General features: G+C 35.4%; 1 protein-coding gene across 1 annotated transcript in view; it reads left to right on the forward strand.

Annotated features, from left to right (window-relative positions):
• Nucleotides 1–14,363, forward strand: part of TMTC2 (transmembrane O-mannosyltransferase targeting cadherins 2) — a 149,777-nt gene that overhangs the window by 105,408 nt on the left and 30,006 nt on the right. Inside the window, exon 9 of the mRNA XM_085308817.1 lies at nt 10,230–10,344. Coding sequence (XP_085164943.1) covers nt 10,230–10,344 — 115 coding nt within the window. The remainder of the gene's footprint in view (nt 1–10,229; nt 10,345–14,363) is intronic.

Raw genomic sequence — 14,363 nt, forward strand, 5'->3', positions numbered from 1 at the left:
GTATCTTGTTGAGATGGCTGACAGAAGTAAGACTGGACAGTAAGACCGGACTGCAGTCCAGTTGATTTTGAAGTCGCTGGATGCTTTATGCACTGGCTCTCACTTAAAAGCAAAACAAAAAMCACCAAATCTCCTCTTCTCCCTCCCCAAGTTACAGTGGAATTTCGGTGGTGGAAATATCTTTATTTCAAGGCTCTTCTATTTCCTTTTTAATTTGCCTTTTTAAAAAGAAGGTGCTAAAACAGGTTCATTCTACTTGCTTGCTAAAWATAGATGCTGCTACCATGCCTTCTAAAGTGCATTTAGTAGCCACTTTCCAACAAAATGAAAGCTTGAAGGAAAAAAAAGAAAGAGAAAGGGGGAGTGAGGTTTCAAGATAAGTATATGTACAAAGGTCTTCATGTCTGTAACGGCTTAATTGGATTGGGAAAGTCTAGCACCCAACAGGATGTTCAAATTAACTCTGTTTTATTAATCACCATTGAGACCTCCTTTTTAAAATAGTTCCCTTTGAATAATACATTGTTTCTAATAACTCTAAATTGCTTAACAATTCTCTTTTTTCATTATAAAAATGGATTATTCTCATTAGATTAATTATGCATTCACCTAATTAGGGAATTCACATTGATCATCTGCCTTGTTCAGAGCTTTTCCAGCTACAGATTTAAAATAAAATGAAAAACACACTGTCAGATTAGGTAAGATTGAAGAGTATTAGCTATACTCTTGTTGAAGGCAGAACAGATTAAAATGTTCCCTGGCATTCTCACTCTTTTTTACCTTTCCTTTTGAGTTTATGATAATTTAGGAGTTGTTTTTTAGGTTTTCTCCTATTACATGATTTTTTATATCAGGTTATGCTTGTTGTTTTTTTCTTTTTTTCGTGTTCTAAGTCTTTCTGTTCATTGTTTCAGTATAGAGCTTTGAGTTTACTTCAATTAATGCCTGCATTTACACTTTTTATTTGTAAGCACATTGTGTCCATCCTGTCTCYAAAGATGACTGCTTTACTACTACTAAGTCTCAGACTGAAAATAGAAAGCAGCTACTATAGTTTAAGCTTCAAAATAAATTTCATTGAAATTTATACAGATATTTTTTAAAAAACATTTTTTCCAATCTTTAAGTCATACGGTTGCATATGTTAGTGTGAGAATTTAAATATATGCATTCCATTTTCTTCTAATGTGTGACATACCCCTTTTGTGTCGTTATTTTGTTCAGTGCTAGAGCTATGTCTGTCCATTCTCTGAAGAGCAGCTTAGGAAAACTTTGGTTTTTATCACATACATTTAAGGAAATTTTCGTATAAAGAATGCAGTGTAATAATGAAAAATAAAATGTCAAAATGCTCTTGACGATCAAGAGAATAATCAGCTGTGAGCTACTAAGTCTTATTGCTTTATTCAAGAGTTTTATGCCATGGGAAGAAATGTCACCAAGTCCCTAGGAAGGTCAGTTTTTATCTTTGTCAATGAAATGCATAAAACTGACTTCACAATTCATAGCTCTAGTGAATTGTTCAGCTCTGACTGACAGGTTAGCTAAATGCAATGTATGCTGAGTAATAAATAAAGCAGAGTGCATAGATCTGCTCCACTGGGAACACCAGATGCTACATGGTGATTATGTATTGGGAAATTAAATTCCTTGATGAGTTGTGGTCAGAGCCAACCAGATGTAGTATGTCCGTCACTGAGTCACTTTGCCAACATTCCCAGTATATGCTCATGAACCTTTCAACAAAGGAAAGTGGGTTTTTCTTAGGGGGGAAGGTGAGGGAGAGAATGTTCAATTTTAAATCTTTTCGATGTTCTAAGATTAGTCAAAATACATCCTGATTTAATAGGGAAACTATAAAACATGATTAGAATACTGAAATATCACTTATGCGTATGTAGAACACGTGTCCTTTGGAGGCAGGATCTCTCTGTCTTGAGCATACAGTGCTATCAAATTAAAATCCTGATTTTGGATTATGGCTTATACCTGTTCTTACAATATCAATAAATATAATTCAAGGAAGACAGGATTCCGAAACATAAAGTGGGACGATAGACATAACTAACTAGCATAAAGACCTTAATAGCTTCCAACCTCTTTGCTCCAAGAACTCTCCAATAACTTTGACTTAACAAAATCGTTAGCTGCTATTAACATAGACAGCGTTTCTTGCTCTGAGACTGAAACTGAACAGCAAGATTGTACCAGAAGCTGAACTATTTAGAAGAATATACCAATTTTAAGTCTAGTTTGCTGCTTTTTGGCAGCTATGAATAACTATTTAATGAGCATAGAAAGATATGTGTGCAGAAATTGTCAAGTCTGTTTTGCTGCTCTCTAGGCTGTTGCTATCACACAACATTAAAATGAGATGATTACAAACCACTGTAATAAGTATTTATTCCAAACTCCCTTTAGAACCAATCACTTAACTGGAATGTAGTGGAGTATTTCCAGGCAAGCTAAGTCATTGACCCTAAATGCTGTGGAATTTCCATGTTTCTGGCTCTTCCCTTGAGCTTATCCTTAAATCTAATCATTATGACATCCTGAATATATAGTTGACTCTGCTTCCTCAGCACAATATACTAGACTGCTTGAGAGATGTGGTATTGGAATTGTAGCTTAGAGACAGTACTGGAAATGTGGGTTGCTTTTTACTTCTACTTTGCCAAAATTTGGAGTTTCTGTGGATACTGTAAAAGCTTTGTGGCATGAACACCCCCAGAGACTGCTTTGTTAATGATAATGTATTTTGACCCATGAATGCCATTTCATTATGAGGATTTTTGAGGAGATAACATAGAAGGGCTACAAAAGGTTTGACTGAATAGTTCTTTCCATTCAAAAGTTTCCTTTGCAAACCTTATGCATCACCAGGTGCCTGGAGAATGGAATAGGGTCCAGAATTTTGCTTAGTATTTGTAAAACATCAGCTCCTCTGTATTATATGTTTTCATCATCAATCTTATGTTTCACTGAGAGCTTCCAGTGGTCCAGATGTGGTCACAAGTTCAGTCATTAAGTCCCAAAGGCTTATAATTTAATTTTTTTCTCTATTATCTCTGGTCATGCTCTGGATGTCATCCAATGGTATATTTAGCTCAGCAACAGATAGCTTTTTCAGGCAAAGAAAAAGGCCTAACAGAAAAGACCTTTCTAGCCAGTGCAGATAGTGCTGTTAAAGCACCCACTGATTTCGGTAGTCTCTACACGTTTTTATTTGCATGGAATAATCTTCTTGGTGGGAAACATTTGACAGAGTAAGTCCATCAGGAGAGAACCCCCAACAGCCTTTTCAGCCAGAAAGCTAGAAAGCAGCTTAAACAGGCAATGGTATATAAGGAGTAGTAAAACAAAATGGAACTCTGCTATCATCTAGGTCATCCTGGCCTAAATTCCCTTTGCCCCTGACTAATCCTCCACATTCAACAAGAAATTGTCTGAACGGGCATTGAAAGCTAGATCTTTAAGCAAACACTCTCTTTTTTGGGGAACTGGTCCTTTACAGCTAATGAATCTGTTTTGAAGCTCTTAAAGGAAACGGTTAAATTAGGTCACTTCTGTTGACTTGGCATCTTGCAACATTGATTCATCTCTTGAAAAGCTTTGGATGTAAACTCAGACAGGGCCTTTCCTCTCATTTCTTCTACAGAAAGCTATTCAAACCCTCTATTCAGAGAGCATCTCTGGTAACATCTGCTCTTTTGCTCTTGGCTGTCGCAGCAGAGCTGGCACTGCCTCCTTCAGTGGCAGTTCTGCTGCTGCCAGTCAGATGTGGTTCAGTTCTCAAGACATCTTTTACCCGCTTTGTGTGCTTCAAAGACACACACAATGCATTTAGGTCACACAAAACTTGATCCTTATTTTGGTTTCTGGTGGAATTTGAAAATGCTATGAATGCACTAGTGAAGCTTACTATAAACAGATGTGACAGCTGAGTCTTAACTTCTCAATTTTTTTTTTTTTTTTTTGAGTTGATACCATGGAAGAACATTTTTTTTAAAGAGGATAAGAAAGGTGATGCAAAGTACTTGCTTACAAATCTCTATCTATTAAAAGAAGCAAATGCTAACTATTCCCTGTTATGGGATTAGAAATATTTTCCTGTTTAGTCAGAAGGTGATTTACTCAGGTATGCTTAAGTTAATAAAGATATCATGACAAGAATGCAAATTTTTGAGATTTGAATAAGGGCAGAGCCAATGGTATTCTAAGAACATTCGAAATTGTTCTTTTCAAAGCAGTTGTGGCAAGAACTATTTCAGCAACTCATTTTGTTCTGGTAGAAAGTACTGTTGAATTTTTGCCAATGAGCAAAAGAAGAGGAACATTTTAACTTCAGAAAGATGGTGCAAGTTCATTTTTATTTAGTGAATTAAAAGCTCAGGTAGTTTCTCTAGTAAATGGTTTCCCATTCTAGAGGAAAGCACAAATGCCCTTCTGCTCTGAACGTGAAAAATTATTACATACAGCTGTATCCCAACCAATTAATAAATTTCATATTGTAATAAAGCAGCAGAATTACCGATTCAGATTTATGACTTTTAAACTGGTGTTGGCACAAAACTTAAAATGCATTACAAATGTTCATGGTCATTTTAGAGTAATAATTATGCGGCATATACAGAGATATATGCTTTCTTTTCTGGGGATGAATATTTGTTAAAAAACTTTGACAAAAGTCTAGAATCAGTTGATTTTTTGAGCTCCTAGGAACTGTAATCACTTTTTTTTTTTAATTCAAACTATATTCTTTTAGCTTATTCTTGAGAGACAAGAAGTTTGCACACACTACCTCAAATTCTTTCTGCTCAAATACAGACTCAAAAACATTATTGATAATTTACAAGAAAGAGCAGGTTTGAACAAGGCTGTAGATGTAGGATCATTCAGCTTTTATGTTATTTTTTGGTGCTTAGATATCTTGGAGTTTAGGAAAAAATACCTAAGAGGATAGTGAAGTACTGACTCCGTTCTGTGCTGTCAAAGGTTTTTAAGAACACTTGACCACACTTATCTCTGTGCTATCTAGCAATATAGGGGGAAAATTCTATTACTAAAGTAATGTAGTGCCAGACAGCAAACAGTGTATTTGGAGGTCATATCTGAACCTGAACCATGTTTTTCCCACTCCCATTCTAGAATAATAATAAGATACACGCATTCCTTAAAGAAGGAAAATCTATATGGATCCAGAGCTTGTAGAAGACTCTTTTCCCAAAAGTTGTTTCTCATTCAAATAAACAATCAAGCTTTCATAATTTACAAAGCTGGCAAGAGTCAGAGTCATGACGTCTGCAATAAGAAACCTTTGAGTGTGATATGGGGCAGTGTCTCATAAATCATGCTGTTTTCCAACTGCCTGTCAAAGGAGAAAATCCAGAATGTAAATTTGACCTCACACAAGTGGTTCCTGGATCCAGGGGTGTGTGGGTCAAACCCTTCTGATCCTCCTGTAGCACCCTCTCAATATTCTACCATGCTAGTGCTCTTCTCTTGGCAAGACGCATCTTTATAGCCTTGACAGGAAAAGTTAGAAAGCCTGCTTTTTTATGAATGAAGTGTAGCATTTTCCTGTAATCTGCCAATCCAGTTCATTTGTGCATGAATTTAGTATATTATGTTAATAGGAATAGTGGTAATGTTTTCAAAATGGACTATCTCTCCTTAAATCAGATTTAGAAGTGAATAAAATTGATGTGTGTTTCAGGAGAACCTGGCAATTCTCAAAGCTCCACTGGAAATTTCCACCTATACACTCAGTTATTGACTTTGCAACTAGATCGAAAAGGTAGCCATCAATTATATTTATAGCTCATTAAATTAAGGAAACATTTAATCAGCAGCCTCCAATTAACTCTCTTGTACTGAGGACATGCGAGTAGGGCAATTACAGGACACTCTCCTCTTCTGTTTGCCTTCAGGCTCTTGGAAGGGTTTGGTTTTGAAGGATGCTGTAGTCGATGTCAAGAGGCTGTCACATATCATCTACCACCTCCCCACTTAGCACGAGTTATTACCACCATTATTACTACCACTCCTATAGGGGAGAGACTTGTTTATGGTAGTGCATAGTCCTAGAATTTTCTTTTTTGGAGGACTGAGGGAAGTTATTGTATTGGCTGGTGTTACAAAATAATTGTAATTATTATGAGTTAACTTCAGTAATCCTGTAGTTAGGGTACTCCTTTAATATGTTATATAAAATGATTATCCTTTTATAGAGACACGTTTATGAGACCTAATAGTAATTGGAGAGTGAATTTCTGTTTAACAATTTAAAACATTAGCTCAGTTGTTGCTAACATTTCAGATGTGGCCACGTAAACTAACGGTGTAGCTGAAGTCCTAGAAAAGCAATTAACAATAATCAGCTTTTAGCTACAGCATACTGCAAAACAGTTGCTTCTACATAAAAGTAAATAGTTATTCTTAAAGAGTTATTCTAAGATGTTGTTCTAAATTATACTTCTTGTAGAAATCTAAAGCATGCAGGAATTTCAAAATATTTGTGGTAGTATATTGATCTTAGAGGTGAATTCTAATATCTTAAAGAGGTCTAGTATTTGTTGCTTAAGGGTACTAGTAAACTGTTAATATTGGTTTGAAATAGTTCCCAAGAATGTTATATTTTTGAGAAATTGCATGGATGAAATAAAATAATTTTAATGCTTTAATAAGTGAATCTTGAGTTAAGAAATTTGTTGAATATGTCAAATAAAGTAGAATGCATCCATTATATAATATTACTTTACATGTTAGTATAGTTGTAAGTCCCTGTAAGATAACATCTGTGTCTGAAGTTCAGTGCTGAGATATGTTCCATACTGAAAATCAGAAATATGGTCCTAGAGAGCTGTCTCTAAAACCCTTGAATGATTGTGGTCTGAGACAACAATGAGAGAATGCCTCTTCCCTCTCCCTCCCTGTGGAATTAAGAGCCTTATGAATAGCTGACTTCTTTTGTAAATTTGAAGCTGCAAAATATTTTCCCTAAATGAAGTATATTGATTTTGTCAGAACGTTCTAAAAGATTCACTGTATCTGTAAGTCTGAAAGGTTATGTCCTCTTTCTTCCCCCTTACTGACTGTATAAAGAGCACATCTGCTTACTGGTGACTCATTCTGCTGATTGAGTGCTTTCATTAACAAAGAAACCTTCCTGTTGACAGTTTAAGGTTAGTTTTCCTTGCCGTGGACCTAAAGATTAGGGATACTGCCTTAGTTCATTTGTTGGCAGAGAATTAATGAACAATTGGTTGAGCTTGTTTTTAAAGATTTCTTTTTAAAAAAAAAAGATAGTTCAGCCCAAATCAAGAGATCAAACTGTCTGTTGAAACTGGTAGAAGTACTTGTATGAGAGAGGATTTCTTCTATACATAGGAATTTTTGGAGTCATATCTGAGTTTGTCCATTTATGTAGCATGCCCTGATGTGGTATGCCAGAAAAAAAATAAAATAAAAAGGTAGCTTTTCTGTACTTTCTTTTTCTCCCTAGGACATCTCTATTAATGGCTGAAGCAATGGCTTCTAATTCAGAAGACAAATTAATTTATAACGCAAACTGTTTTCATGTGTTTTCTTTTTTGTTGTTTTTGCTATTCTGTGTCAGAAAGCCTTTTTGGCAATAATCTTTTCTGGGAGACAATGCATCCTAATGCATGGAAAGGTGGCACATAGCTGAATGTGGGTTTAACTGTAGCAAGCAAATATTATGCCATGAATGCAGAAAGGCAACAGAATGTTTTTCCGAGACATTTTGCAGATCTGAATAACTAAGACAACAGATAACTGAGTAAATCTTTTATCTTTCGCCAAATTGAAATGTATCTGTGGAGAAAACAAAAAGCTAGGAAAGCAGTCTTTCATCGCTTTTGGTATTGAGATTATGAACAGTAGGAGGGATGGTTCCCACGCACTTCTGGGTTCACTACACGTCTGCAGACCTTGCTAGCTCTGGTCAAGTGGATTTTCTGCATGTGCCTATCACATATAGGTAACAGGGAAGGTATGAGCCTAGGAAGCAAGCAAGAGAGAAAAAATCTGTCTCCATGAGAGGAGGTCGTTTGCTCATGGACTGTTGCTCCTCAAAAGACTTATGGCCAGTGACGTCCATGATCATTCAATTTCTGGTTGAATGAACTTACTTTATAGACTAAGGTGAAAAAGGAGGGATGGGATGCTGGAAGGTATAATCACCATACTTTAATGTAGCTTTTCCAAATACAAGATTATGTAGAGGCAGAGGCTAGACAGCTGAAAGCCTTTGAAAAGTCCTTGATGAAAAAATAACACATTTTTGAAATTAGGTGCGAAAAAATCATTATAAGGAGTAGAACTTGAGCACCTTCCAAAGTTTTTTTTCTTCTTCAAAGGAAAACTCATTTTTTATGGAGTTTTACTAGTTGCTATGTGTTTTTCTTTTAAAACTACTATACTTCAGTTAAAGTTTGGCTAACGCTTAATTATTCATTATTTTCAGTTTTCACTTGGTTTAAGAATTGATGTCACTAGGGACATGGCCTCAGCTTTTTTACATTTGCCCTTTGATATCTGCCGTTACTACTTTGTAAAAATACAGTCACTTGATATTAGCTATCTTTTGAATTAACACAGAATGTGATATACTGTAAGAACTGCTGTAGGAAACTTGTAAAATGATGCCTGTTGTGAGTCTCCTAGGGCTACTGAAATAAGTGATAAAACAGCAGTTCATCAAGGTATACGTATATAATCGTTCTGTAGCAAAGCATCCTTTATAATCTAAAGCTGAAGAAATTATTTTCCCATCAACCACCACATTAAGCCCAGTGAAGATTACCAATTACGCCTTAATAATGCAGAAATGTTGCCATATTAACTTAGTAATTTAGAAGGTGTAAAATCAAGTTCTATCAAGTAGTACTTACTACAACATTTGTACCTAAATACCTAAATGAAACATCATATTAAATGATATGGTAAAGTTATAGTTTTATTGCATCTAAAGCAACCTCTAGTGCAGCGTTGTCCTCAGATCTGAATTTATTGTTCAGCTGCAACATGTAAAGAACAAACTCAGAGTATGGACTGTCTGATTGCTTTCTTTTCATTGCTTTTGGCGGAGGTAACTGAGTTGTCTGGCTATATGCACAAGAGCCTGGCATCCCTGTTTAGGCCAATGGTAGTGATGATGGCAGAAAGAGAGATTTTCTGCCTGCAGGAGAGCACACCTGGGAGTTTTGTTACTCTTGACAAGTGTGTAGATAATCAAATCTCCTCCGATTCCTTTAGTAAATAAAACTCTCTTAAATGTTTTAAGAATGAAATAAGTAAGGCATTTTGAATAAAATGTAGATCATAACCTTGCAATACTCAGGAATCTATGCTGGGGAGAAGAAAAACAGCACAAAACAACAACACCTCAGTCAGCTCCCATTTTGTAAGGAGAGAAGCTGAGAAGCATCCGTATTTTCTTCTCACTAATATTGCAAAATAAAATTTCCTGAAAAATTACAGTGTGTAGTCTCCCAGAAAATGCTTTCCCTTCATAAAGCAACAGGTAGACCTGTGCATCAGTCTGCTATGTCCATATTATCTGGAGGAGATACAGATGGAATTACAGAGTGATAAGAAATTGATGTAGTAATTTAACTCTGTTTTACTTTCCTGGCTTATTCTCATCATGGTTTGCTCACCAATTTTCTGTTATTTCCTTTTGAATTGCTTCTTGTTACTGAATTTTGATGTCTGAAGTTGTGGGAATATAACTTGTGTTCATATACAAAACCTAGAAGAATTTGAGAATCTGGTTATTGTCATAAAGCTTAGATTATTTGATAATCTGGTTTTGAGATATGCTCTTAAAATGGGAATGTGGTTTTGTGTGGGCTATTTTATTTCGTTTTCCTTGAGGAAGTGAAGGTTAATGTATGGGCAGAAGGGCAGTTTCTTTAATGGCAGACTTCTCAGAGACTGGGGTATTGTTTCTTGAAGGCTGAGTTGTACTGTATCATTTTCACTATTCATATATATCTTCCGCAAATACTGCAGCTATTACCAATCATGTCTACTGCATTTTTTCCCCTATTTTTACTATCTTTTTAAAGATACTGAAACACAGAGAAGAGCAACAAATGACCAAACACTAAACCTGGGGCATCTTTTAAAAATTCTTTTCCTGACTATATTGTCTGAATATTTTTTTTTCTGTGGGTTCACATTCACCTACTCCATTGCAGGTCAGTTTCTCCTAGAAGAATCCCGCCTGATAGAAGCAGCTGAGATGGCAAAGAAAGCGGCTGAACTAGATAATACAGAATTTGATGTTGTTTTCAATGCAGCCCATATGCTCAGGTTAGTGCTTTTACATCTGCCTTACTTGATATTCTCCCTTCTTTTCAGGGGAGTCTCTACAGTCTTTGCTTACATGGGGTTTTTTAAACCCCAGTGCCTGTTTTGAATAATTCATTAGTAGTAGTAAGGTAAAAAGAACTGGAGTGAAACTTTTGCACAGTTTAGCACTATCTATTTTTAATTTTCTGTGTGTTAACTCATAATTTATTACCTTCGAAATTTCTGTTGTTCACAAGGAGGTAATCCTTTTTGCTGGCATATGAGAACAAGCGTCTCTTCTTTTCTGAAGAGCCTTCTGCAAGATTTCCTGTCTCCTAATTTTTAATGATTTAGGACACATAGCAACTGCAAATAAGAGACTGTAATTTTGATCTGGCTTTAACTAGATAATATTGAACATAGCTGTTTTTTTATTAACATCAGAAGGGAACATTATGATAACCATAAACCCATATAGTCTCAAACTAACAATAACTTTGAGACACAGGAGCAATTAATGTTATTATCAGAATCTATGATTTAAAATGTAGTCTCCTCTTTTGTTCTCTTATCTGAATAGAATAAAATTGTAGGCTTTTTGCTTTTGAAGCTGGCACACCTAGATATTCAGTAAAATTAAGCTTCTGCCTGAGCAGTATCATTAAACCAATGTTGCAATAATAGGTATCCACAGTGCTTATTTCTAGGATAACTATCTAATTATTATCTATTGCATACTTAACAGGTATAAGAACACTTGATTTCATTTAGGTTATATTTATATTTAGAAAATGCCTGAAAGGAGAATAAAAAATATACTTCATTAGCACAAAGCTGTTATTAGGATTGTTTCTCTAATGAAGATTTCTTGCTTGGCTGTTTATACTTTTTAACATTTAGAATATAAAATAAAAGGAAAAGAAAAGGAAAGAAAATAGTATTAATAATAGGGTAGAATCAGCTTCAGCTGAGTGACCTACATTTCAGAGTGAAAGTTTCTATACTAGGATTTTGAAATAAGCCCTAAAATGCCCTTTGAGAAATAACTCTTACATTAGGAAGGAAGCCAGGACAAAAGGTTCACTGATAAACATTAGATCAACCTCCAAGAGAAATATGAGTTCCTTTAAAGATTCTTCCCTTTCTCCTGATTATATTTTAAACATTATCTTCTCAAAATAGTATTCATTAATTTCAAACATTTATTTTAATGAATCAAATTCATAGAAATAAGCATAGCAAATTAGATATGAAGGCATGAATCCAGAAGGGCGTAGAGTGCTAGCCTCCTACGAGTTTCAGCGGTGAGACATGGAAGATGATTTAATAGTATACAGTGCCATAATTTTTCGATTTTTAAAAATATGGTGAAACAGATCTAATAAAAAGGTTGATAAATACTGTTCTGAAACCAAGATTAATACATCTCTCGCTTGCTCTGTGACCACTGAGTGAAGTAGCTCAGATCTTGAAGGCATATGTATTTACATCTATGTATATGGGTATTTTTTATTCAATCCTCCAGCCAGATCTGTGCCAGTGTAACTTGTATTGGTCACAGATATCCAACTTGACCTGATTGGGATTGGGCACCTTTAGGTGGTTTTGACCAGCATTGAGCTCAGTGATTGTAAAGTGCATTCTCTATTTTAACTGTAGACACAAATCAAAACCTTAAAAAACAAAGATACAAAACCTAGAAACACARAACCTTTAAAAAAAATGCTGTTGGTTTAACTAGTGCTCCTGTGGGAATACCCTATTGGTTTGATTTTTCATTTAAATATTCAAGTTTCTTTGTGAAGGATCCTAATGTCTTCCTAATGGAGTCTTAGCTTGTTTTGATGATTTAGCAAGAGTCYGGGTCGCAAAGTTAAATTCAGTGCTGCCAAGTATTTGCTGAAAAACACATGTRTTATGATCTGGCTGATTGTTGCTAAAAGACTATGATCCTACCCTAAGATCCTGACTGGTGTTTCTGCCTGCCTTTGTTCACTGTTTTATCTGACAATTTATTCAATATATTGTTTGTATAATAGTCACCAGACAAACACGATGTATGTTCATATGTTAGTACAGAGCAGCTATAAATCTGTCATGAGTTTGTGGGACTTCAGAGGAAGCTGATTTTCAGGATATTTAGAATGATAGAGAACAGAGATGATTCTGAAAGAAAAACAGATATAAAGGATACAAATAAGGAAAAAAATAAGACAATACGTAGACTSGCATAGAGTGATACGGTACAGGTGATGCTAAAGAGAATCATAAATGAAAGGCTGAAATTATTAAATATAGTAGTTACATATAGGCAAGTGACTGCTAATGAAGTACTATAGAGAGCTATAAAAACTGACTGGCAAGTGGGTAAGAATTTTGAATGGACTGAACACCTGTAAGGGAAAGAAAAACATTGTATTACGGTAGTTAACAAGGCATCAAAATGAGTTAACTGTGGTGAGAAAGGATAAATTTTTAAGGTGTCTTGTGGATTAAGAAGAGACAGGAATTGGTATCGATCTGGATGCTGAGCTAGGTGTCCAAAATGACAGGGAGGTAATAACAGCAAAGACTTTTTGTGTAATTTCTAACATTTTTCAGACCAAATAATCTTGCAAGTGATATACTGCAGAATTAGAAAGATAACATCTTTGTCTCCTATCATACTCGCATTTCCAGTTATCCCAAGGAGCATCGCAAGATTTAGAAACATGCAGACATTTCTTCAGAATTGCAGACAAATTCTGTAGAACTGGGTTTACAACTGCTTTAGATTGAGAATGATCACAGACTGTTTCCAAGTATGAATTATTTTCTGCTCTAGTGCTAAAATATTTTGTGTTTTTATTCCTTTACTCTCTAATCAAAATGTTTAAATTAAAATKAAGTCTTAATAAATAAATATTAATGAGCTTTGAAAAATTTTGAACAAAGCATGTACTGCATTTCTTTTTCTCTTTTCTCTTTCTCTTTTCCCATAAGTTTGAAACAGCATTGTTAACTTTGTCCAAAAGCAATAGCTGGATTTATAGAAAGCCTGTTCTTAGTTTAGTGGGTGCAGAAAAGAGACTTCTGCTCCTTAGGCAGGTCCTGCAAAACTGTTTACGTCCTGTCTTTGTGACCAATTCTAGCAGCTGAAGCCAAAGGGGAAAAAAAAGTTTAGCTCTGCTCGCATCGTTAAGGGACCTTCCCTGTTCTAATTACATGAACATAGTTATTGAGTTTTTGCACTGCTGACTTCTGTAGAATCCTGATAACGCAATGCCAGATGAATCGAATCATCTGCAATGGGAGTGAGAATGTAGAATGAATGTAATTAATTTCTTTGCRACAATCTGGTAACTTTTAGCTTTCACAGTACTCACTTTTAAAAGTTGTTTTTTGTACCAGATTTACCTTTCAAACAGCTTCATTCAAGGGTCATTTTGCCCTTCAAGTGGTTCTTCTTAAAACGATAATTGTTTGTGTGTGTTACTTTTGTAGTATTTACTATGCTGTTGCTTATAGCCTCAGTTTTTGAAGCCTTTCAGGAAAGCAACATACTTTTTAATGGCATGTGATGAGGTATATATTTGAAATAGTTAATGGCTTTAGTGACTAAGAGGAATCACTTATTAACAGTGTTAATTTTCACTTTCTAGTAGTATGCTGAGGTGAGCTGCTGCAGAATAGGTTTCTGGTAATGTAAGGCTTATATAATTACTGTGAGGACTGGCAGTGTAGTGGGATCCCTATACTAATTAGAAGGAGCAAAAGGGCTTAACGTTGTCTCCAAATGAGAAGAAGCGTAGAGAGACGAGCTTTGCTTTAAAGCACGTTTTGTAGGAATAATTAGGTTCTTCATACTTCGGTAGGACAATGGGTTGCTCCGGGCAACACTCATATTACGTGGAGTTATTGCACATTATTGGCTATTTGAAAACAGAAATTTAAACTAGAGCCATACTACGTGACATGATCTTTATTTTGTCATGAATTTCCCTTGGAGCATTTGGGCTCTCCAAATTAAGTTGCCTGTTTGAACATGCAGCGTAATTGCC

Source organism: Rhea americana, unplaced genomic scaffold, assembly GCF_003343005.1.
Source record: "Rhea americana isolate MKP2758 unplaced genomic scaffold, rheAme1 scaffold_283, whole genome shotgun sequence".
Lineage (NCBI taxonomy): Eukaryota > Metazoa > Chordata > Aves > Rheiformes > Rheidae > Rhea > Rhea americana.